At 37.5% G+C, this 26,255-nt stretch overlaps 1 protein-coding gene across 6 annotated transcripts in view; it reads right to left on the reverse strand.

Moving 5' to 3' along the window:
* The window catches only part of LOC133778506 (E4 SUMO-protein ligase PIAL2-like), a 45,801-nt gene extending 20,158 nt beyond the window's left edge, over window positions 1-25,643 (reverse strand). For 2 of the 6 annotated variants that reach the window (XM_062218461.1, XM_062218462.1), the window contains exons 1-6: window positions 25,439-25,643; window positions 22,820-22,885; window positions 22,488-22,553; window positions 22,283-22,361; window positions 22,078-22,129; window positions 21,902-21,973 (exon numbers count right to left, since the gene is read on the reverse strand). In XM_062218461.1, coding sequence (XP_062074445.1) covers window positions 21,902-21,973; window positions 22,078-22,129; window positions 22,283-22,359 — 201 coding nt within the window. In that variant the 5' untranslated portion in view covers window positions 22,360-22,361; window positions 22,488-22,553; window positions 22,820-22,885; window positions 25,439-25,643. Of the gene's footprint in view, window positions 1-19,252; window positions 19,803-19,882; window positions 19,967-20,086; window positions 20,136-20,236; window positions 20,305-21,901; window positions 21,974-22,077; window positions 22,130-22,282; window positions 22,362-22,487; window positions 22,554-22,819; window positions 22,886-25,438 lie in introns of those variants that run through there. The other 4 variants (XR_009869119.1, XR_009869117.1, XM_062218460.1 and 1 more) reach the window with 4 other exon arrangements.
* Window positions 25,644-26,255: the final 612 nt, after the last annotated feature.

Below are 26,255 nucleotides of genomic sequence, written 5' to 3' on the forward strand. Positions count from 1 at the left end.
GTTGTTTTAATTCGAGAAGATCAGTCCGGGAGGGAGTTCACAGTTAACGGGCAGCGGTTAAAACACTGTTGGGGAGGCGAGGTCAACCGAGAAAAAACCTCGATCTCCTTGAAGGATGCTTACACAAATTGTAACTTGGGGTGCCTTACAAAAAGAAAAGAGAGGAAAGAACAGAATTGAAAATCAGAAAAAAAAAATGAGGAAAGAAAAATTCAATGGCACCCCATAAAAAAAAAAAAAGAAAAAGAAAATATATATATATATTAGATAGGAATAAATTGTTCGGTGGAATTCTGAAAGGTGTGTTTTCTGTGCAGGTTAATTCTGGGACGGTTTCTAAGGAACTGAGCGAAAATTGAGTCTGGGAAGCAGAATTAAGTTTGGGGTGGAAAGTGTTGCCCAGTTGCTATAGCAACCACTCAGCAATGCTGGGCAGCAACTAAATGAGTCTGGGTCCAAACTAGAAGTATCGGGGTTTCATCGAGGCTGGTTGGTCCGAAAAGTGAGAAACTGGCACGTGCTTGAATAAAGGATTCAATGATTAATGAATTAAAGTTGCAATCATTGGGTGCATTTCAATTGTCAAAATTTTGGATTTTTGTGGACCCAGCAGCCCGTGGACTTTATAAAAAGAAATAAAAAAAGGGTCTATTTGACCCTATATTATATTGGGCTCCCAAGAATTAGTCAGCTGGGCCCCCTTGCAACAGTAGCTGACCCTATTCGACCGGCCCAATGACCCCACCATTGACCCAAGAAAGAAAAAAAAAAAAAACCTACCCCATTTTACCTATTGTCACTTTCATCTTCTACATCAACTTCACTCCCAGCCGCCGCACCTCCCCATTCGGAGCACCAGTCCCCGCCTAGCTACCACCGAGCTCCGCCGCCCACGGACCTGCCACCCAAACCGCATTCCACGCCCCTACCACAACCCAAATTCCACGCCCCTGCCACAACCCAAATTCCACGACCACCACGTACCCCGTACCCCACTCCCAAGCATCCCGAACCATTTCCCATTTCACCATACCTCTGCTCAGCACCAAACACACTCCAAAACAAGCAACCCGAGCCCCACGACATAGAAATTTCTTCCATTCAGTCATTTCTCTCAGCTCACCAAACACTAACCGAGCCTATCCCTCAGTCTAGCTCCAACTTCAAAATGCCGAGAACCAAGAAAGTCGCACACAAAGTGAAGAGGAGGCAATTCCATGAAGTGCAGAGGTTTTACTGTCCCACGGCCGAAGCAAAATACAACAACCAAGTGGTTAGTCGGGATCTGTATATTGAGAGAGGTTTGGTGGCCGAAAAAGCTGGAATAGAGGAGTTACCTGAGTGGTTACGTACCACAATCAGTGAGAGGCGTTGGGAGAATTTTGTGGTGCAGCCCGAGCCCGCAGTAACCGAGCTTGTCCGAGAGTTCTATGCGAACTTTCTGTCTCAAGAGTGGCCCACTACGGTCATGGTTCGTGAAGTTGAAGTCCAGTTCAGTGCTGCAGCAATTAACAGCTTATTTGAACTAGAATCCGTTGAGTGCTCGTTTACCCCATGCCGAGGGGAGGTGACAGGGGACGCACTAATAGAAGTTATGGAAACAATAGCTCAGCATGATTCTACCTGGGATGTGGATGAACACGACAACTTACGTTTTCGGAGGACGGAATTGGAGCATGATCTTAAATGTCTGTACTCATTTGTTCAGACCACTCTCTGCCCTACTTCACATGATTCTACGGTGAACAAGGCTCGCACCTTCATGCTCTATTGCCTGCAAAAGGGATTCCAAGTAGATGTCGGGACAGTGTTAGCTCAAGAGATCTTCGAGTGTTCCCAACGCGGAAAAGGGAAATTGTTTCTGCCTGCTACCATCACCGCTCTTTGCCGTGATGCTGGAGTCCCTGTTTGGCCCGAGGAGGGTTTGTTACATCCCAGAGCAGCTGTCAGTTTTGGCCCATCCCGAGCCACCAAGAACCCCCGCGCCTCTGCCTCTTCATCGGCACCTGCTGTCCCGGTCGACGATGCTCTTTTGGAGCGGTTCACTCAGTTTGAAGTGATGCAACAACAAATGCATCACCGACAAGAGGAGATGTGTGGCCGTTTGCAATCCTTCTGGCAGTATGAGCAGCAGCGCGATGGCATCATGGAGCGCACCTTCAAGAAGTTAACTCCGAGAGTTGTTCCCCAATTCCCACCATTCCCGCAGCAGATTCTTGATCCTTGGACTGCGCAATCAGCGCCTGAGCCTAATCCGGATGCTCCTAACGAGGACTCCGAGTGAAGGGGGTTTCCTTGTCCTGTTAACTATTTTAATTCCTGTTCTGTTTTATGTTATTGTTGTTAGTTTTTTTTATGTTATGTTTTAGACTATGTTTTTCGTTTTCTGTTTCTGTGTGGTTCTGTTATTGTTTGTTTGTTTGAGTGTGTCGTTGAGAGAGTTGAAAATTTATTCATGTGGCCTAGTGTTCTGCTCGATGATGATATTTTTCCATTCGCTCCATTCATGTAACTGCCTGGCTTTCTATGTTGCTTATGCCTGTTTAATTGCTGGATATTATGGATGTTTCTCTTTAGTCTCTTTTCAATAGTGTATAATGTTGTTTTCCCACCATACTTTGAATTTTTTCCAATGATTGCTGAGTATATGCTATTAGCATCTAGAATTGGTTAGTGCATTTCCTTGAGGCGAAATCCTAGCTAGACTTATCCCTAAGACATGATTTAGGCCATCTTTGGACGTTTGAGCCTTTCTAGCCTTCCTTATAAGCATATTTTTCCCTTAGTCACTCATTTTTTAGCCGATTAGCCTATTCTTGTATTTCACCCGATCATACATACCCATTACCCCTATATTACACTTTCCATATATGTCCCAACTTGATTGCTATCACTTGTCAAAAATTAATTGTCACACTAAGTTTGGGGTGAGTGCGGTGAGTGCGGTGAGTGTAGCTTGTGGCGAGCTAATTCTTGATTACTCTTTTAGCCACATTAGGGACAATGTTGGGTTGTAAGTTTGGGGTGGGGAATTAGCTCACAAGGCATGCCATTATTTATTTGCATTTTCTCTTGCTATATATCATGTAATTGTATCTCTCTTGTGATGAATCTGGGTGGTTTGAAAGAAAAAAAAATTGAAAAATGAAAATTAAATAAAAAAAAATCAGAAAAGCAAAGAAGAAAAAAAATATATATTATGTGGTTATGAAAAAAAAAAAAACAAAAAGGAAGAGAGATAGGAATAAAAATAGCAAGAAAAATAGATTACAACCACATGTCTTAGTGAGTAGAATTAATTATAGGGAAGTGAGTCAAAAGAGATAAATAGTGAAGGAGAGGTTCGGTTTTTGACAAGTGAGGTGGTTAGGTTTAAGCTAGTAAAATATATCATTTACCATACCCTAGCCCAAGCCTTACATTACAAGCTTAGTAAAGTCATATTGATCAAGGGGATAAGTTTAGACTACATTAGTGGAGAGGAGTGCACTAATTCAACTTATGGAGCTATTATGAATGAAAAAATCAAAGGGTGATTGTAGAGAAATTCAAAGTTCGGTGGGATGCAATTTTATACACTATTGATTAGAGGACTCTAGAGAGATGTTAGTGATATCCAGTGAGAAAAAATTGAAAGGGCAGCATATACGGTTAAGGCAGAAACATTTCTTTATTCCACTTAATTCCATTTTTCTGAGAGCATCAATGTTCACTAGGCCATTTTGAATTCTTTTGAATCTCTCATCTGTTATTGGTGTGTTGTGTGTTGTTTATTGTGTTTACTGTTGTGTCATCATTACTCGAGGACGAGCAATAGGCTAAGTTTGGGGTGTTGATAACTCTAGGATTTAGAGTTATTTTCACACCTTTAAACTTAATTTTCAAACCAAAACAAAAGAGTAATGAGTTGTAAGTAGTGTAATTGTGTCCATTTAGTGTATATTTGTATCAAGGGACTGTGTATCTGTATTATCATATTTTTCTTAGTGATTTATGTAGTTTCGTGTTTATGTTAATCAAGAAAGGAGGCTAAAGCAGGTGATTGGGAACTTTGGACCATGAAGAGGAACAATTCTGGAAAGAGCATGTTGCTGTGCTCTTAATGCTGTAGCAAACCTATCGTAACAATTGGCAAGGACCAGTGAAGAAACGTGACAAATTCCAGCTGGACTTAATGAAGAATAAGTGACGCCTAGGTGGCGAGAATGTTGTACAATGAGTCAGCTGGATGGTGTGGCAAAGGACAAGAGGGCACAATTGACTTTGACTTACTAATTAGGGTAAACCAAGTACCCTAAAGAGGAGGCAGCCGAAAATAGAAGGACACACCCATCATTTTTGAGAATTCTAGATATTTTCACGGAAGAAAAGTACTGAGAGAAGCAGAAAGAACGAAGAAGAAGGGAGTACAAAATAGGAGAGAAAAAGAAGGCAGACGCCTAAGGGGGACTAGAGCTCAACACTCAATTCTCTCTAATCTCTATTTCTCTTTAATTTTGTATTATTTTCTCATCTCAATTTCTGTTCAAACTTCATGGAAATATTCTGTACTGGTCTTATGTTTATAATTTCAGCTATGAACTAACACCCTAAAGATTTGGGTGGTTATGAACCCTTATGTATGAACTAAATTTCTAAATGCATGGTTAAGTTGTTTATGTCATAGTTCAATTGAATGTGCTGTAATGATAAGTGAATGTTAATTACTGGCCATTTTTAGCATTTATTAAGTTAGATCTAGCTTGGAAAAGGGAAGTCTAGCTGAACCCATTCAATTGATGCAAGAAACTTACCTAGTTTTAGGTGATTTTGAATAGTGGAATAGGACTATTTTGCTGCCTTGCATAACCTAAAGATTTGGTGCTTGATTGGTTGGTTATAGTCTGTTTTAATACAGGAATGTATTGAGGGGCTATAGACAATAGATATTAAGTTTTGGGAAAAACTTAATGGGTTTTACGAAATCTGTTAACTGTGACATAAATTGCTGACCCATTGTTGAGTCATTGCTGTAGCAACTGGAACGAACCGAGGGGAATTAACCACCCAAATCTATTTTTCTCATATCTGAAATCCACCCAGAATTCTTTCATTTTAATCTCTGATTTTTAGGTTAATTAATTTGCTCATTTACATTTATTTTCATAATTAATTACATAAATTTTCTCAAGATTTGGTTACTGAATTGTAAATTGTTATTAGTTGATATTGCATTATTTTTAGTTTAAAAGTCCCTGTAGAGACGAACTTTGATACTGTATCACTGTATTACTTGTTGTCGACTATGTATACTTGCGCATATTTTAATCGTTAGAAAATTCACAACAATGATGAACTTGATGAGTTGAAAAAGAGACTTGCTCAAGAGTTTGAGATCAAAGACTTGGGTACTTTAAAATACTTTCTTGGAATGGAATTTGCTAGGTCCAAGGAAGGAATCTTTGTTAATCAATGTAATTATGTTCTTGATTTGCTTAAAGAGATTGGTATGCTAGAGTGTAAACCTGTTGAAACACCCATTGAACCAAATGTCAAATTGCAACCCACACAAGCTGAGAATGTGAAGGATCAAGAACGTTATCAACGTTTAGTAGGGAGACTGATTTATCTATCACACACACGGCCAGATATAGCATTCTCAGTGAGTATGGTGAGTCAGTTCATGCATGCACCTAGACCTAAACACTTCGAAGCAATCTACAGAATCTTAAGGTATCTAAAAGGAACACCTGGAAAAGGACTCATGTTTAAGTCAAGAGGCCATTTACAAATTGAAGCCTATACAGATGCAGATTGGGCTGGGAGTATAGTTGATAAAAGATTTACCTCAGGTTATTGTTCATTTGTTGGAGGTAACTTGGTCACATGGCGGAGTAAAAAATAGAATGTAATTGCCAGAAGTAGTGCTGAGGCTGAGTTTAGAGCTGTTGCTCAAGGTATGTGTGAGATATTATGGATAAGAAGGTTACTTGAAGAGTTGAAGGTATCTCAAGCATCCCCTATGAAACTTTACTGTGATAACAAGGCTGCTATTTCGATTGCAGATTAATCTAGTTCTGCATGACTGTACAAAGCATGTAGAAGTGGATAAACATTTCATCAAAGAAAAGATAGAGGAAGGCCTGATTTGCATGATTTATGTTCCAACCGAAGAGCAAGTAGCAGACATTTTTACGAAGGGATTATTAAAAAAGCAATTTGATTTTCTGAGTAGCAAGCTGGCTATGGAAGACATCTTTACACCAGCTTGAGGGGGAGTGTTGGAGAAAATCAAACTATTTTAGGAAGTTTTCTAATTTTAGAATGATTGTTTAAAGCTGTAAAATAGCTGATTTGCTTGCTGATTTTATTTATTTTAGGAAAGTTGTTAAATAGGGTGATTTGACATTAAGGTAGAATATTATTGTATTGTTTTAGGGCAACCTCTTATATGTGTATATATTGTATCATTCACGATAAAATAATATATCAGAAAATTTCCCTATTTCTGACTGTATGATTCTCCTCACAATGCTTTTTGCTCGATCATCTTGGAGAGTATGAGATTGGTCATGCTCTGCAGTAGTGATAAAAGAAGGAATTTCGTAAAATGGCAGTGTCATGCGCTTGGAGTTCATAATGACCAGCATTGATGTTATTATGATTACTGTCAATAACTTGAGCAAGGGCTTATTGGTAAGGATCTCGAGATCGATAGAAGACGAACATTGGTTTATATTATGCATGGGTTTTTGTTAGGCCTTAAATGCATGTTAATCAGAAGTTGTTGCTGAGTTGTATTTTTAATTAGTTGGGGTAGTTATTTGGTTAAGTAGGAGAGACTTAGTATATACAATAGTTAATCACTTGGTGTTTGGGATCTGATTATTATGTATCTTAGAAGAGTAAAATTCTTTTTTGGAGATATCCAAGGTCTCGAATACTTGGAATATTGTAACTTAGTTCTTGATATTGATGAAGATTAGTCTTTAGATTCCATATCAGGTCTAGCTTCTATCAAAGTGGTATCAAAGTCATTCATCTTGGGAGATGGCCAGCAACAAGAATGAGTCCAAAAGGCTGAAATCAATGGAGGAGATGCTAAAGTCCATCTGGAAGGTGTGGGAAGTCAACACACCTTATGAAATTAGTGAGAAATGGCTGCCTTGAAGGAGGCGATGGCAGCAATGGCAAGGAAATTTGACTTGTTGTTCAAGAACCTCACCAAGAATAAGTGGATGGGAGGCTTTTAGTTTTGCCACAGCTCCAGTTTCATCCTCAAATGACCATGTTTAGGGCATCAAGCTCGAAAAATATGGTGCTGCAGCTAAAGAAAACTCAACAAATTGGGTCTGCTTGCAAGGGAGCACATAAGCAGGTCAAGATTGATGGGGTACAATTAATTTGGAGACTCATGTTTCTTGGAGACAGTTCATGAGAAAGCCCTCCTCCACAAGAACAAGCAACGGTTATGTACAAGAAACCCAACCATATTCTTTGCTACAACTGTCGCTACTCGATGGTGAACCACGGCCTGACGAGAAAGAAACACAGTTGCTTGACGGTGGATCACCCTAAACATTTGGATTGACAACCACTACTCTGGATCGTTGGTGACGTGCTATTGATGGAGATGAATCCTTGTAATTGTAATTGCCAATGAAATATATTAGTTAATCTCTCTGGGTTAGGGATCTAATTATTGTGTATTTTGGAAGAGTATAACTCTTTTTGGGAGATATCCAAGGTCTTAGATACTTGGATATATAATACTCTGAGTTAGGGATCTGATTATTGTGTATTTTGGGAGTAAAACTCTTTTTGGCAGATATCCAAGGTCTCGGATACTTGGAATATTGCAACTCAGTTCTTGATATCAATTTTTTTTTTGAAAAAGGAGATAGAGACCAAACACTAGGTCAGGCCCCCACTCAAATAAATAAAAAACCCTCACTTATGGCGGAGGAAAACCTTGGTACAAACAAAATTCTAAATACAAGGACAAAGCAACACCCACTACAAACCAGACTACACAACCAAAAACATCTTCCACTCTCTAGAGAGATCCAAAAAGGATAAGCCCTCAAAACCCTTTGTGCGATACACCCAAGTGGCAACCCAAAACTTAATTCTCTCCCAAATGAAGTCTCAAAGACTAGACTTTTCGTCAAAAATTCTGCTATTCTGTTCTAACCAAATTGCCCAAAAAGAAGCCAATATTGTAGCCCTCCACAACTTATTCAAATGCTTATCCCCCATTAAACCACAACATAACAACTGAGAGCAAGAAGAAGGATGGCACCAACTCACCCCAAACTCACCCCACACCTTTGACCATATTGACTGGGCCAACTCACAAAACAAAAATAGATGAGATACAGATTCAGCCGCCCTTTTACAACAAACACACCAACTAGGAGAAAGGCACTGATAAGGACGGCGACGTTGAAGAGCATCATTAACACTTAGTTTCTCCATGCACAATAACCAGCTAAACACCTTTACTTTAGAAGGAACTTGACTTTTCCACAAAATCCTAGCCCAAAACACATCAAACCAACCATTAACGGAAATGAGCTTCTAAAAAGCAGACTTGCAAGAAAACAACTCGTTGGGATCAGGCTCCCATACCCTCCTATCATCCAAAATTGATGGTAAATTAACAAACTCCAAAATCCTTAGTAACTCAATCAATGATAGAACTTCCCTATCGAAAAGAGACCTTCTGAAATGAAAGTCCCAATCCACCCCTGCTCCCCCATCCCTAGAAACACCCATCTAAAAAATTGGAGTGTTCCTAGCTTGAGAAATGATGGCCAAATCCGGAAACCTGTCCTTCAATGCTTGCCCTTTAATCCAAACGTCCTCCCAAAACCTCACCAAATCTCCGCGCCCCACTTTAAAGTGAACCATCCCCAAATACTCACCATAAAGAAAGGAGATGTCCTTCCATGGGCCCCTCGTAGTAAATCTCCCTATCGATTTTGTATCCCACAAATTTTCCGCCCGGCCATAACGACTCAACACCACTTTGTGCCACAGAGAATTACGCCCTAAAGGGAATCTCCACAACCATTTGATAAGAAAGGCTTTGTTCCTTTCTTCTAAATGTCCTATTCCAAGACCACCTTGAAAAAGGGGTTTACAAACATCGTTCCATGCTACCAAATGCTCGGACCCCTTATTATCTGCCCCATCCCACAAAAAATCGCACATCAACCTTTCCAAACCCTTCAAAATATTTTTCAGAGCTCTGAAGAGCGACATATAATACACTGGTAATGAAGACAACACCGATTCAATCAAAGTCAGTCGACCCCCTCTAGAAAGAAAGGCACTCTTCCACCCAGCTAACCGTTTTGCACACTTAGCCATAACTGGCTCCCAAAAGGACTTTAGTCTCGGATTGTCTCCCAAAGGAAGACCTAAGTACCTCATTGGCCATTTTCCAACCTCACACCCAATTATTGAAGCACGTGAAATCACAACCTCCTCCTCCACATTAAGCCCTAACAATTGACACTTTTGCAAATTGATTTGCAAACCTGAGTTGGCCGAAAAAGCCTTAAGAATATCTAGCAAAGCCTGAAGAGACACCTCGTCATTAATAAAGAAAACTGTATCATCAGCGAATTGCAGATGGCTCACCTCTACCTTATCCTTACCCACCAAAAATCATTTGAATACTAAAGAAGCCTTTGCTTTGTCCACCAAGCTACCGAGAACGTCCGCCACAATGGTGAACAAAAAAGGAGATAAAGGGTCCCCTTGACGAAGCCCGCGAGAGGCCCCAAATTTACCCCTATGCTTACCATTCACAAAAACCGAAAAAAAGACAGATGTGAGACACCCCTTCATCCACTTTCGCCAAAGAGCGCCAAAACCTTTTTTATCTAGCCCAAAATCCAAAAAATCCCACTCCACACAATCGTAAGCTTTTTCAAAATCTATCTTGAACACCCAACCATTCTTCCCTTTACTACGATACTCTTCCACTGCTTCATTAGCCACTAGAACAGAATCTAAAATCTGTCTTCCCCTACAAATGCACCTTGAGTTTCTGAAATAGTCTCTGAAAGCACCACTTTCAGTCTATTGGCTAAAACTTTTGAAATAATCTTATACACACTCGTGACAGGGCTAATTGGCCTGAAATCATTCACGCGACAACTATTGAGCTTTTTAGGAATAAGACATATATAGGTCTCGTTGGAACCCTTTGGGATGGAACCATTGACGTGGAACTCCTTAAAAACCTCCACTAAATCATCCTTAATGACATCCCAATTTGAATGAAACACATCAGGCCCTGGTGCTTTATCTCCAGAACAATCAAAAACAGCTTGCTTGATCTCCTCCTCCTCAAAAGGCCTCTCAATAAAGGAGCCTAGGAAACCAGATAGTCTTCTCCACTCTATGCCCTGAATTCCCTTCCATTGATGCCCAACGGCCGAATATAAATTTGAAAAAAACCTAACAATCTCATCAGCAATCTCACTTTCCCCATTTAGCATACTCCCGTCCATTCTCTCAATCCTAGAAATGAAGTTCTTGAATTTACGAGCACTGAGGATACTATGGAAAAGTCTGGAATTATAATCCCCGTCTTTGGCCCATTGACACTTGAGCTTCAACCTGTTTCCTCTCTCCTCTTCTAGAACCAAATTATGCCACTCCCTCTTAACTATACTTCTATCAGCTATGAGAGAATCATCCCAATTACCAATTTCCTCCATTCTATCCAATTCTAAAATACGTCTTTCAAGTGCCTGCTTATCCCACTTCCTTGGTCCATAAATCCCCTTACTCCACACTTGAACCCTCCGTTGCACTTCTCTCAATTTTAGCATAAAATTGTTTCCAGACCCACATCTCAGAGACGCACCATACCACCATTTAATGAAATTTGAGTGAAACTCCTTATGCTCAAGCCAAAGATTGTCGAATCTGAAAGGTCCAGGACCCAAAAGTGGGGGATTTGAATCCAGAATCACCGGAGTATGATCTGTAACCACCCGCACACACACCTCCTGTCTAATGAAAGGAAAAAGCATGGTCTAGTTTCTACCCAAGAGAAATCTGTCCAGCCGACAACATATAGGACGCTTTCTGAAATCTGACCAAGTAAATTTCCCATTGTTGAGTCTAGGATCCACCAACTTAAGCTCTGTAATTAACTCATCGAAAATCTTCATGCTCCTCGTATTAGTAGTACTGTTAGCCTTTTCTTCCACCCGACGAACTACATTAAAGTCTCCCCCCAAACACCAAGTATCCCCACAAATAGCACTAAGGCCTGCGATCTCATCCCAAAACTCATTCCTACTACCATAGCGAACCGATCCATAAATCCCTGAGAACCACCAAGGAGGATGACCTTCTGCTTGAACCAGAATGGAGACGGATAAATTACCCACTAAAGAATCCAAAACCTTGACACATATAGTGTCCCACACTACCAGAACCCCACCTGATCTCCCAACAGACGGTAAAAGAACCCAAGCTCTATACCTAGAACGCCAAATACTACCAACAAAACACCTATCCACTTGACTTCTTTTCACCTCCTGAAGGACAAGAATATCTGGATTGATTTTACACACCGTCTCTTTTATTGCCTTCTTCTTTTGTAAAGCACCGCTACCTCGAACATTCCAAGAAAGAATCCTCATTTAGAAATACCACAACCTCGCTTTTTTTTACTCCCTCCTTCATAATTTATATTGAAGGCCAATTTCTTCAATTCTCTTCTTTTCCTGTCATCAATCGAACCCTGCTTCAGATTATCAGCATCTTCCAAATTTTTTGAAACCAACTCCACTCCCATCGCTTTTAGAGTACCCTCAAAGGAATCCCTAACTACCTCTTGCAAACCTCCCTTTTTCTCACACTGAAAATCTTCCTCAAAAAGATTAGAGGGAACATTAACTTTCTCTCGATCTATCTTACTTTCCTCTCCACTCTTAGATTCCATATTTCCAATAAGGGAATAATTTTCCAAGTCTTCCTTATCTTCCCACAAACTTCTTATATGTGCAATATTGTCCTCAGAATGTTGATCTCCCTCCTCAATCAAATCTTCCTCATCCATATCTGAGTTACCACCATCCAGACTTGCGTCATCCAGAAAAGACCCCCCAAACTCCTGTCCCTTATCAAAGGCTATTTCTTGAAATCTCTCTGTATCAGACAATTCAATCCCTACCTCCTTTTCCTCCTCCTCACACCCGTTACTGTGCATTAACGGCCCTGGATTTTTTTTCCTACGTTCATACACCAAAATATTACGTTCCTGTGTAAAGACAATCGATTCTTCCTCAATATCCTTAACAAGAACGGAGTTAGAAATTTTCTTCTTTGGGAGAGGGAAATTGGTCCAATAATAAATTGTTACTTTAGAAAAAAAATTTGGGCCTTTAGGAAATTTTTTTGAAAGCTTAGGAGACAAAAAGTACTTCAGTTTTCCTACTGGATCCACTTCCTTCAATACCATAGCCTCTCATGACCTCTCGGCCCAGAAGCTTCCCTTCCTCACATCCACAAGTTCCTTCAAAAAAATCAGGCCCAACAACCCAAGCCCAGGCCCAAATGCTTAGCCCAATTTCCCCTACTTTTAAACATTGACAAAGTGCCACACGTGTCCTTTAGATATTTCTCCCCTCCATGCATTCCAAACGATCTTATCTCCTTTTTATTTCTCACGACCAAATCATTTTTTAATCTGTTATAAATTCTTGACACCTCAATTCTTGATATCAATGAAGATTAGTCTCTAGATTTCATATCTGGTCTAGTTTCTATCAGTTTTTTTTATCAAGATTTATTGACAGATGCCATAAAAGATCAAGTAGTGAGGAGAAAGATATAAATATAAATAGGATACAAACAGCCGATAAAAATATTTCCTATCTTTGTAAATATCTAGGGTGTCTTGTACAGCTAAGCATAGGTTGTAATATTTACTTCTTTCCTTTTTTAGCTATCTTGTACATTGTAATTTGCCTATATATTGGCATTTCTATTCTTCAATAAAATCAGATTAGAAGAATTAATCCCAAAATAACTACATGGTATCAGAGCATTTGTAGTCCAAAATTGGGAAATCTTTCCAATTTTTTTTCTCTGCCATTTCTTAAAAAAATTAGGGCTTCATTCTTTGAGGCTCAAACTTAGAAATCTTGTTTAGAGTTGTCTTCTAATCTCATCTCCTGCCCAGAAAGCTTGCCCCACCTCCGATCGACAAAACCCCAAATCTCGTGGTCTGGAAGAGTGGTGCGTGAGTCACACGCGCCGCCACACTTCCAGGTGTCTTCTCCCACGCGCGCGTGCGTGTAGGCGCGTGACAATGCCGATCAGCCACCTTTCTCTAGCGTCTTCCTCCTCGGCACTTCCTATTGTGGTTGTGACTCTTCATCTCGGGTTCTCCCACCATTTCATCAAAGAATTGCATTTTTGTGCTAAGTTTTTCCATCTATCTTGAGTTTATAAACATCTTTTTTTTCCGTTGCCCATTGTTTTCTCTACTGCCCATTCATCATGAAAATTCAATCTCCAAATTTCATAGCTCCTCCATCTCAACCAATTAATCTCACAAATTTATTTCAACTTCATGAGAGCGCTCTACCAACTATCACAAAGTCAGCCACATCTCAAAGGAACAAAGTTTGCCACCTCTCAAAACACCTCTGAACCCTCTTCGACATTTTCTGCAGCAGCTACAACCACATACAATTGAGGCAAACGTCAGTATAATGTGTCATCAAGGTTCTTCATCTCACACATTTACTGCATCTGCCAACAAAGGTCTTTGGATAGTGGATTCAGGGGCTTCCGACCACATGACAGGTGATTTACAAGTCTTCACCACCTTCAAACAATGTGATCATTGCCCCACAGTCAGAATTGCCGAAGGATCCCTCTAAAAAATGATGGGGATTGGTTCTGTAAAATTATCAGATGATCTTCTCATTTCATCTGTTCTATTTGTCTCTAAATTAAGCTGCAATCTTCTCTCAATAAGCAAACTCACAAGAGACTTGAATTGTGTGACTAAATTCTATCCAATTTTTTGTGAATTTCAGGTTGTGGGCTCGGTGAAGGTGAATGACAGTGCTGAAATGCATGATGGACTCTATATTTGTAGAGTCCAAGAACTTTACTTAGCTAGTTAGATAGTAGTATAATAGTAATAGTAGTAGTATTTTTATGACTGTGAATTTTGGTTCAAATTGGGATTTAATTGGACACTCATAGTAACACTTGTAGATTTTCTAAATTTAACCTATAGTTTAAGAATATTAATTTTAACTCAAGGTTTGATTAATATGACTGATATTGATAGTGATATTTATTATATGATAAGATTTTAGATAGACCCAATAAGAAAGTAACACTTGTCATGTGTATGTTTAATGATAATTTAGTATTTTTGAGGAATAAGTTTATTAAGAGTAATATTTGGATATCTAGGGGTCTGTCAGCAGCTTTGAAAACGTTAGAGGACTTAGTCAAGGCTGTTTACTCAATTCAAATTAAGTTGAAAATGTGCAATTTCGTGTATAAATATTCAGCGTATGCCGATATATCACAGCTATAGGGGGCGATATATCGCAATACAGGGATACGAAAAACACGGAACTTCGCACGATCACCTCGACGAGCCTCGGGCATGCTGGCCCAAGCGATATATCAGCTCCTTTGGTATATTTTTGAATGTTTTTTAAAACGTTCTCTTTTTAATCTTTAACCTCTTGATAAGTCCAGCATCTTTCTGACCAAGTCTTCAGCCTCTGCTGAACGATAATTCAAATATTTTTCACTTAAAAAACCATTATTTTATTCAAGTTAAATGAAGATCTTTTCATTCTTGAACTCTATAAATAGAACCTAGTACCCAGCCATTTATTCATTCATCAAACTAAGTTCAGAGGCTGCAAGTTGCTAGGTTATTGCTGAGAGTGTAAACACTTGGGTTGGGGATTATAAGCTTACCAAACACTTGGGAAGTAAGGTTTATAGCACATTTCGGTTCAAGGTTTAGATCGGTCATAGAAGCATTCAAGGTATTCCAAACTCTAGTTCATTTTGGTATTGTTTTCCTTAAGTTCTTATAGTTTTCTACTCAGTTTTCTACTCAGCATCCTAACTTTATTCTTTATTTTTGGATAGAAAATCTAAGATCTTGAACATAAGGTTTTTGGTAAGTATATTCTTGATGGTATAGTTCGTCCATTCTTTCCATTCCTTTTTCTTCAGTATACTCACCCTTTCATTGATGGTTTTTAGGAGTGTTCCAAAGTCTCAAACCTGTTCTCATATCCCGGTACTTTTGGTAAGGAAAATAGGATAGGATTTTATATGTTATCTTATGATTTAAGTGTTATGTATATGTTATATTATGTATGTTTGTAGACTTGGACATATGACCTATACAACTAACAAGCCCCAATAAATTTATGGGCATATGACTTGCTTAGCTAGCAAGCCCCACAAATCTAATGGGCATATGACTTGTTTAGTTTATGGGATCCCAAGTAATAATGGTCATTATAGTATATGTGACATGTGTTATGATATGTTTTAGTATATGTTGATATGAATTTTATGTATATGATTTATGTGTTAGATTTTCCTTGCTGGGCATTAGGCACACTCCTTTATGTTTATATGTGCAGGAAAATAGCTTTGGTGGAGGAAAAGGTTCTTGGAAGCTTGGGGATGTGTATTGAGGCGGAATGGAATCGAAGGACCGAGAGTTCGATTCGAGGATGAAGTCTCTTTAAATTTTATATGTATTTTCCGCACTTTACTATGTAATCAATTTATTTAAAATTATGTTATGTTTTTCTTTTAAAAATAATGGGATCTCATATCCTACTTTAAATATTATGTAGTTTAACATTTTTTTTTATAAGTTTTAATGAAGTTATGATTATTTCACTTGTAAATTTTATTAAAAAACTAGTGTCTATGTATAGTAGTCATTAATGGTCCAAAGTCTAGAGTAGTTGGGTCATTACAATATTCTCAAGGATTCTCCTAAAAATAAACAAGTTCACAAATCAAGTTGTGGTAACCATTTACATTCTATTTCTCATTCTGTGTCTGTTTTGAAAGACAATCTTATCATCTTGTGGCATTTTCGACTTGGACATCCAAATTTCGGTTATCTTGAAAAACTCTTTCCTCAGTTATTTATCCACAAACGACCCAAATTCTTTCACTGTGAAGCTTGTCAACTTGCTAAACACACTCGAAACTCTTATCCCAATTTTTCTTACAAACCTTTAAAACATTTTTCACTGATACATAGTGATATTTGGGGACCGTCATGAGTAACAAATATCAATGGATCTAGATGGTTCGTATCCTTTATCAATGATCACACTAGGACAACATGGACCTTTCTCATGAAAGAAAAATCAGAAATTGCTTCTATCTTTCAAAATTTCCATTCCATGACTCAAAATCAATTCAACCAAGAAATCCAAATTCTGAAAACCGACAATGGGAATGAATATTTTAACTCCATTCTTGGTCCATACTTGTAAGAGCAAGAGATTATTCATATTAGTTTATGTCTTGATACTCCACAGCAAAATGGGGTGGCTGAGAGAAAAAACAGACATCCTCTTGAAGTTTCTAGGTCAATCATGTTTACAAATAATGTTCCGAAACAGTTTTGGGGGGAAGCCGTACTGACAGCCACCTATCTCATAAATCGTATGCCTAGCCGAGTACTACAATTCAAAACCCCAAGAAATCTATTACTCGCAACATTCCCTCAAATCTCAACTTTCTCCTCAAATCTTCCACTCAAAGTCTTCGGGTGTACTGCCTTTGTCCATATTTATGATCACAAAAGAACAAAGCTTGATCCAAAGTCTCACAAATGTCTCTTCATCGGCTATTCCATGTGACAGGCATAATCCCGTGATCCGTAAGGGGAAAAACCGGGTAAGCTGTGCAATCCCACACCGCCTGGGGAAGGTCAAGTGTGATGATTCTAAGACTGTGTAGGTATGGGACTACACAGTTGGAGAAGGCTTAAATTGATTGATGGGTACTGCCTATATCAACAAGATGCATCTTCTTTTCGGTAGCCTATCACTTGAGAACTCCAAAGTTAAGCGTGCTTAACCTGGGGTAATCTAAGGATGGGTGACCTCTTGGGAAGTTTTCATAGGAAGCGTGTGAGTGAGGACAAAGCACGCTGAAAAGACTCGTGTTGGTTTGTAGGGTCAGTCGTCATTCTAGAAAGCAGTCATAGTGACGTGGGGCGTCACATTCCAGCACTCAAAAGGGATACAAATGTTACTCCCCAGTTACAAAGAAGGTTTATAACACTATGGATGTCACTTTTTTTTAACATCAATCTTTCTTTCCCAAACCTGGTATTCAGGGGGAGCATTCAAAGGAATACCAGCTTTGGGAAACTCTTCATGATCAGCAGGCTGCATTTCTTCAACCCAATGTCTTCACACATGAACATCATCAAACTGCTCAACCCTTACCTATGTTGTCACAGTCAACTGGTTCTCCCTTGCCTTCTTCTTTGCCTATCCAACCAAATCTCAACCCAGAAAATACATCTAGCCCGTCCTCCTCACTTCCTATAGTCGGTCCGACTTCATTTTCCACCGATGAAAATCCAAACACTCTCTCAAATGTACCGCCACTTCAAACTCAAGCACAATTTGATATAGGTAACAAAGAACTTTGTGTTTATTGCAGGAGATAAGCTGAGAATATAGAGGTCAACCTGCAAGACAAGGACTGTTCAAACACTCAACCGCTCGCGACCTTGAAAATCATGAAGGTATAGATTCTATGACTCGTGAGTTAGTTTCTCCTACTATTGATGACATTAACCTACCTATTGCTCTTCGAAAAGGTGTCAGAATTTGTACTAATCACCCAATAGAAAAATATGTTGCCTATGGGAAACTAACACTTATGTACCGAACCTTTGTCTCTTCCTTTGATCTTATTCAAATTCCTACAGACATTTATGAGGCCTTGAAAGATTCTAAATGGAAGATTGTAGTCGATAAAGAAATCAATGCTCTTGAGAAAAATGGTACTTGGGTTCTCACTGAGTTACCTCAAGGAAAACGGACAGTTGGTTGTAAGTGGATTTTCACCGTCAAGTATAACTCAGATGGGAGTATCAACAGATTCAAGGCTCGGTTGGTCGCAAAAGGGTTCACTCAATCATATGGTGTTAAATATCAGGAGACCTTTGCTCCCGTCGCCAAGCTTAATATAATAAGAGTTTTGTTATCACTTGCTGTAAATTGTGATTGGCCCTTATATCAGTCGGATGTAAAAAATGCCTTCTTGAATGGGGAACTCGAAGAAGTCTATATGAAAATTCCACCAGGGATGAAAAAATACTCTAGTGGTCGAGTAGTGTGCAAACTTCTCAAATCTCTTTATGGCTTGAAACAGTCACCTCGGGCATGGTTTGATAGATTTGCAAAGACAGTTATTAAACATGGATATACTCAAAGTCAGGCTGATCATACCCTGATTGTTAAGTTCTCTTCAACAAGGAAGCTGGCAATTCTCATTGTCTATGTGGATGACATAATCCTAACTGGAGACGATTCATGTGAAATTTCAGATCTCAAAAAACTTCTTGCCTCAGAGTTTGAAATTAAACATTTAGGACCCCTCAAATACTTTCTTGGAATGGAAGTAGCCCGATCCAAAGATGGAATTTTTATATCTCAGAAAGTATATTCTAGACCTTTTAAAAAAAAAACTAGAATGATTGGGAGTAAGCCTGTTGACACTCCAATGGATCCAAACTTGAAAGCAATTCGAAGTGAGGATTCAACTACAGTAAAAAGGGGGGGTTATCAAAGATTAGTGGGGAAACTAATCTATCTCTCTCATACTAGACCTGATATTGCTTTCTCTGTCAGCGTGGTAAGCCAACATATGCACAATCCTTTCGAGGAGCATTTGGAAGCAGTTCGCCGTATTCTAAGATATTTAAAAATGACACCAAGTCTTGATTTGCACTTCAGAAAACACAACAATCGAGACTTAGAAGTCTACACAGATTCTAGTTGGGCTGGAGAGCTGACCGACAGACGATCAACCAATAGTTATTGCACCTATGTATGGGGTAATTTAGTCACTTGGCGAAACAAAAAGCAGTCTGTGGCCTCAAGGAGTAGTGCAAAGTCAGAATATCATGCTTTGGCCTTAGGTATATGTGAAGGAATGTGGCTCAAAAGGCTAATTGACTCTCCTAAGTCATTTAAGATGTACAGTGATAGTCAAGCTGCAATCAACATTGCTAAGAATCTGGTTCACCATGATAGAACTAAACATATTGAAATCGACCGACACTTCATTTTTGAGAAAGTAAATTCAAAAGTCATTGAACTCAACTACATTCTCACAAAGAAACAGATTGCCAACATCCTAACAAAGGCCCTACCAAGAACGAATTTTGAAGAATTTAATTCCAAGCTAGGTTTGTATAACATATACAACACAGCTTGAGAGGGAGTGTAGAAATAGTGATAGCATATTTGTAAATATCAAGGGTGTCTTGTACAGCTAAGCATAGGTTGTAATATTTACTTCTTTCCTTTTTTAGCTATCTTGTACATTATAATTTGCCTATATATTGGCCTTTCTATTCTTCAAAAAAAATCAGATTAGAAGAATTAATCCCAAAACAACTACAGTTCCTTTTAGCACACCTGAATCGAATCCATCTGCAAGAGCCTGAACATAATCTGACAGGACAGGAATGTCACATAATTTTGTCTCTCTCATAAAGACAACAACAATAACGTAGTGACCTGAAAATTAGTTGCAGGCTGTCATGGAACGACAAAGGTCGCAAATATTTTAAAACTAAAAGATTGTTGTACAAGCTTACCATTGAACTGGCCCACAGCTTGAAGTAGATTTGTTCCATATTTCATCACGGAGTCACATTAGTTGGCATCTGTGGGCCGACATCCTAGGAAACAAAACATGAGAGATTAAAGAGCTACTATATTAAGCCTCTAAACAATCAGAGATGCACCAGATGTTGCCATATAAACTAAGTGATCCAGAAATAAAATTGAAAGAGACAAACCATATACACATTAGTTCTCTTCTTTACTCCCCTTCCGTTCACAATGAAGCTACAGATGTCAAATGAAAACATCATCAGAACAAAGAGTAATAGATTCATATCAAACAACTCCCTTGATTTCTCCAGGAAAAATAGTAAATTGATTCTTACTTTACTTGTTGAGGAGTTATAATACATGCAGATGTCTCCACATTATCAACTTGTGCTACAAATAAGTGCTGCAAGAAAAATAAAGAATGTACAATTTAGACCACAACCATATACCCCACTTCAATTAGCAAGTATGAAATCAGTTATTTGAACTACTGATTCAAAGTTGTAAATGCTTTGCAAACATTAAATGAGAATGCCCAAAACTTAGATTCCTTACAAATAAAGATTAATTAATCAGCAGAACTATATTGCTCAAATCAATAGATGTCAACAAGCAAATTTATACAAAGGAAGTCACATTTGCATAATGATATATGGCTTCCTATTACAAAATATTACAAAATGCAAAAGCAAATAGAGATATATTTATATATATAGAAGATTTCTCGATGGTTATTACCCATAGATGATTACCACAAAATCACTAAACAAGTCTTTGATGAGAAATGATTATAATGATGATGAAAATAAATAAATAAATAAAATATATAAAATCAATAATTTTGACTTTTTTAGATTAATTAGGCAATAAACATTAATTGGAAAGATAATGGTCACATTAATTATTCCCATTGATTCCAACATGATTTTTTTTCTCATGGAATGGATAAAATGAATGAATCAAGAATGAGGAAGAAATGAAAAATGAATATTAAATAAGATTTTTTTTTATTCTTTAATTAATAAATATGTGACCGCCATGTCATGAGACAGCCTTTCCAAAAATTTGAAAAAGTCAATTTATTTTTAGTTACCTTTTAAAGGTATGAAAAATTGTATCACTGAATAAAGATGTAACAACTAAAGCTGATGTAACCATCCATGACTAAAGAATCTATCTAACCTCCCATTGAGTACTAGCTACATCTATATGTATATGGATCATGAATATTATTTGTACACAAATGCAACAAAGAATAGCATGCATAAAGTTAAGGTTAGATTGGAAAGATCATGCAACCATAAAGAATATTAGTATGGGAGCACTCAAGTGTGGAGTAGAGTATGAGGCATCAGGTTGGGTTCAAGTAACACAACATTTAACAAAAAAAATTAGTTTTCTCTTATCTTCGTAGAATAAGCTGAATCAAGAAAGTTAACTTGCCAGGAGATAAGGCATGATTGGCTGGACTTTTGCTTTAACTTTTAGCTTCCCAAAAAGTACTTACCCATAAAGTTGATGGGTCTAGCTTCTTCTAAAATGTCTTTTAGAGCTAAAAGCAAAAGTGCATCAAAAACCCAAACAATATTAAAAGTGCTTTTAGCACTTCAAAAGCCAAAAAGTGGCTTTTAGAAGCCCAGCCAACCAGCCCCACAGAGCCCCGCAACATAACATTTAACAAAAAAAATGATGTTTTCTTTTGATCTTCACAGAATAAGTTGTATCAAGAAAGTTAACATGCCAAGACACAGAGCCCTCGTGGTACAGGCATATTGGCACACGTTTGCAAGGTCTCCCAAGCTCTGGGGTCAAAATCAAGTAAAGTAGATGCAGGATTACCCTTCTAGTCCAACCCTTGGACCAAGAAAAAGCCATACACATGCACCCTAAAAACGAGTTGAATATTTGCATTACGATAATAAACACATAGAAACAGACTATAATAATATAACCTATAACTATAAGAATTTCATATACAAATTAACTAAAGAGATGCTTACAATCTTTTCCTCTTGAGACTGCGCATTGTTCTTCAATATCTGGAAATCAATTGCGTAGATCCCATATCCAGGCTAGAAAGAAATAATAAAAAAATAAACAAACAAATAAATAAACAAAGAGGAATTACAACATGCTTCACAAATGAAAAATGTACAAAAAATATATAAAAAGCTACCTTGACATCAAGAGAAACAAGAATATGGCCGATCTTCAATTGTGGATAAAACCTGAAAAAAGGACATTCAACAAAATGATTCAACTACCACTAGTATGTAACCAACAATGAAAAACTTGATAATGCTGAAATTAATTTTTAAGAAACGTTTAGTTCACCTAAGCTCGGGAAATTTTTTGAACAGTAAACCAGATCAAAGTCCCACCTAGTCATGACTGTTGCAACGGTAGAATCCAAACAGCTAGGTGCAGTGTTAATATCCCCTGGACTGCAGAAGTACATCCCTATATGTATCAACAAAATAAATGAATAAGCAAGGGCCATAAAAACCCATCTAATGCAGACCATAAATTTGACAAAAAAATAAATAAATAACATAAGCAAATAAAAATATACAATAGTGTAGCAACCTCATTAGCTAGAGTATAAAGCTCATTGGTCTCCTTTTCAGAAAACCATCCAACTTTACAAGCATTCTGCAGAGCACAAAGTCATATAACAGTCATTTTAAGAGACATCTTTAAAAGAAGAAAAAAATTTCAAAAAAATACAATTATAGCAATTAGAAACATTCTGATGTTAGATGAAGACTATAAATAAGCCCGCAGTGGGCAATACTTATATTAAATTAATAAAGCATGATCATAAACCAAAAGGGTTCAACTTCTTTTTCAATAAAAGGTCTAACTGTTCTTTATGAACACAAAAAATCTGCATATCATTGGCTGGTATTAACATTTACCTTTACAGAAATCATTACCACCATAATCATAGCTTGTAAGGAGATATAACTTTTTTGTTCACATATCTACAAAGACATAAGAACAAAGGTTTGATTTAAATAACAAAATTATATATGAGCGAATGCATAAATATTGAGACCAAGGTGTTATGCTAATATTTCCAGCAACAATCCAGTTGTAAAAACAAAGATAATTTAATCAGAGAACAAATTGTACCCAATAATAAAATAAGAGTCATTCGGCAAAATGGTCTATTTTTTAAAGTCATTTTGCACTTTAGCATAGTTTTAATAATTTTTTGCAAAATAACCTCTCAAAATTTAGACAGAGGGTTGAAAATTTAGACAAGTGTCAAAAAATTCAAACAAACATTCAAAAATATTAGACAGCTGGTCGAATTTTAGACAGAGGTCATTTTGCAAAAAATTATCAAAAGCAGACCAGAGTGCAAAATCACTTAAAAAAAAATAAGTTATTTTCACTAATTTCTCATAAAAAATAAATAATAATAATAAGTCTTTAAAAGGTGTCCCATGTTGTACCAATTTCGTACCTAGTTGGTCTTTCTGAGAAACATAATAGACCAGCTAGGTTTGGTGTCGCTACAAGAGCAATAAGCTCCTTTGAAGTTGAAATAAAATTCACAAATTTCTTAAGAATGTATCACAATTAAGCAACAAGTTGTTGTCTAAATTCCTTGAGTCATCCTATTATTAACTAGATGCACCAAATCTACCATGTCCATATTTAAATTAGCAAGCAATTTAACTAAAAAGTGCTCACAATCAAGAATGCATTTGCAAAAATGGATATAGAATCACAATGATTCATACAAAAGTAAAAATCATTCACTTGCCACTTTTCTAGAGAATAGTGCAGGCCAGGTGTGCTTATTCTGCACTCTACCCACCCCAATGCACGCATGCATAAAAGGAAACGGTATTATGCAAACAAATATGAGGGCAATAGCGTGTGGTAAAGTTCAATAGATAAAGGTATGCAGTATTCACAAGCAAGAACGACAAATTAATAAGTCAATGTACTACAACCAAACAATATCAAAGCATGCTGTTTACTACTCAAATCTTCACACATGATCTAGTTGTTTTTTCATTGTTTGCAACTGCAAAGTCAATACCCCTGTTTTTTCAAAGTTAACCAAGCCAAGTAAGAGACACTATTAGAAGTCAAATTTACAATTTTAATATAAACAAATGAAGCATCCCATTCAAAGAATGGAACAGCTAATCAACATTACAACCAGGATTAGAGATTTGCACAATATCCACCAATTCAAATAAACTGAAACAAGCTTTACCCCCAGACCAGGTTAAATAGGTCTTCTTGTTAACTAAGTTAGTTCGGTATGGGATTTCTGAAAAGTGAGGCCTTCCGAAAGGTAATTGATTAACTGGTTCAAAGATCCTAAAATCTTACCAAATACAACCATATGAATTAAAAAATTGCTCATAAATCTCATACATTGGTTACATCTGCTCCAAAGAACCGACTCTGTAACAGTATGGTTACTAAGAATTAGGGTGTTGGTCCTGGAACAATTTAGTCACTTGACCACATAACTGCAACCCATCCCCCCACTCTTCTCCACAACTTTTTAGCCCTCTTAGCACCATACCATAAAGCTTCTCTTTAATCAACCCAATGATTAAAGGCTCCTCGCCTGCTTATCTATGATTAACCAAGCTTGGTTCTTATCCACTAAACATTTCCCCATTCTTCAAACAGATGTACTCAAAGGCCTATTTATTTATAATAAAACAGGAAACTCTAAACTAAGAAAATCATTAAATTAATCATTTGAATTTTAACTATTTCCGGGAGTTTGAGTTATAAAAATAAAAAAAGATGGTAGCCAGTCGCCACTGGGTCTCATTATCTGTAAGAAAACTTTAAGTAGACCAAGATTTTCGTATAGACCACAGTTCACCGATGCTGATACGTTCATTGGGGGTTCTAACTCCCAATCATGCTATGAACATCCAACTTTCACCCAAGTCAATGGCTTTTACATAACAACTCAACCAGTGGCTAAAGTTTCCACCCAGAAAACCAACAAACTCAACCATATAGTTCATTAACACCGTAAAGGGAAAAGGGTGAAAAAATCACAGGAAGAATAGCCATAAATTTGGGACAAAAGGAAGCATAAAGACATGAGTGATAAAGTAACAATGTCACCACTAAGACAAGTTTCCACAACCATAACAACCAGACCATGCAATATTACTCTAATAACAAATAACACTGGGTTAGGTCATACTCCATAATTACATACTACGCAATGCAGCACTAACTTCTTTCATCTTTAGCCAGTGACCCCGAAAAAATAAAAACAAAAACAAAAAACCCTAAAAATCAAAGCTTGATAGCACAAAATCCAAACCCTGAATCCAAATAAACAAAAAAAAAAAATGAACTCACACTACCTCCATCTTTTGTACACCAAGAAAAAGAAAAGTAAACCATAAAACTCAAAAGCTTTAAATCAAGATCAAGAATAAAAAATGGTGAAAAAGAGATAAATATATAGAAACAAAGAGAATGAAAGGAGAATATGTTATAATAGATAGAAATAAAAACCCAAGAAAGTCAAGTACCTGGCGAGGGATAGGCAGAGAAAGAAGAGCTCGCCTGAGTCTACATGTTGTCCGGGCTTTAGAATGGTGGCCAGCCGAGATGACGATGGACAACCCATCCGAGTTCCCATTTTTAGAGTTCATGAGAGAGCCTCAATGATACAGAGGAAGAGGGAGAGAGTGTTACTGAGAAAAACAATGAGCCTCAACCAATCTCCTTTTTATAACTTTCTCTTCACATTTAATATTCTTTGGCCTTTTGATTGATCGCATACTATTTATTCAGCTGAATTTTTTCAAAAATAATTTATAATATTATAACAATAAAGTTATCATTACTCAACAAAAAAAAATTATATTATTACAAATCCAACTATAAGTACAATTCTAATTAAATAAATATGTTTCTAAAAAATATATATATAATTGGAACAACGGTTGTATTGGAATTTTACATATATAATTTAGGAAAAATTACATGTAGAATTGATTTTTGCATTTTATTTACAGTTTTACTTTTATTTTTTTTAATTACAAATATAATGTTTTTTTATATTATTTTTTAAACTTAATAAATATATCTTAATTCATTCTCTCTCTTCTTCTATTCTATCCTCGCTGTCGCCAACCACCGGAGCATCCATTCTATACACGCGTCGGACTACTAGGAAGAGCGGTTGCCGACGAAGCTTCGGCTGAAGTTTCGTCATCAATGGTTGGCGGAAGCCGCTGCACACGCCGGTCAAAGATAGCGTCGGTGACATTTTGACTGCATTTTCTAGCCAACTCTGACCACCCCGAGTCTCAGGGGTGGTACCATTGGAACAAGCTCTTCGAG

This window comes from Humulus lupulus, chromosome 5 (genome assembly GCF_963169125.1).
Source record: "Humulus lupulus chromosome 5, drHumLupu1.1, whole genome shotgun sequence".
NCBI lineage: Eukaryota > Viridiplantae > Streptophyta > Magnoliopsida > Rosales > Cannabaceae > Humulus > Humulus lupulus.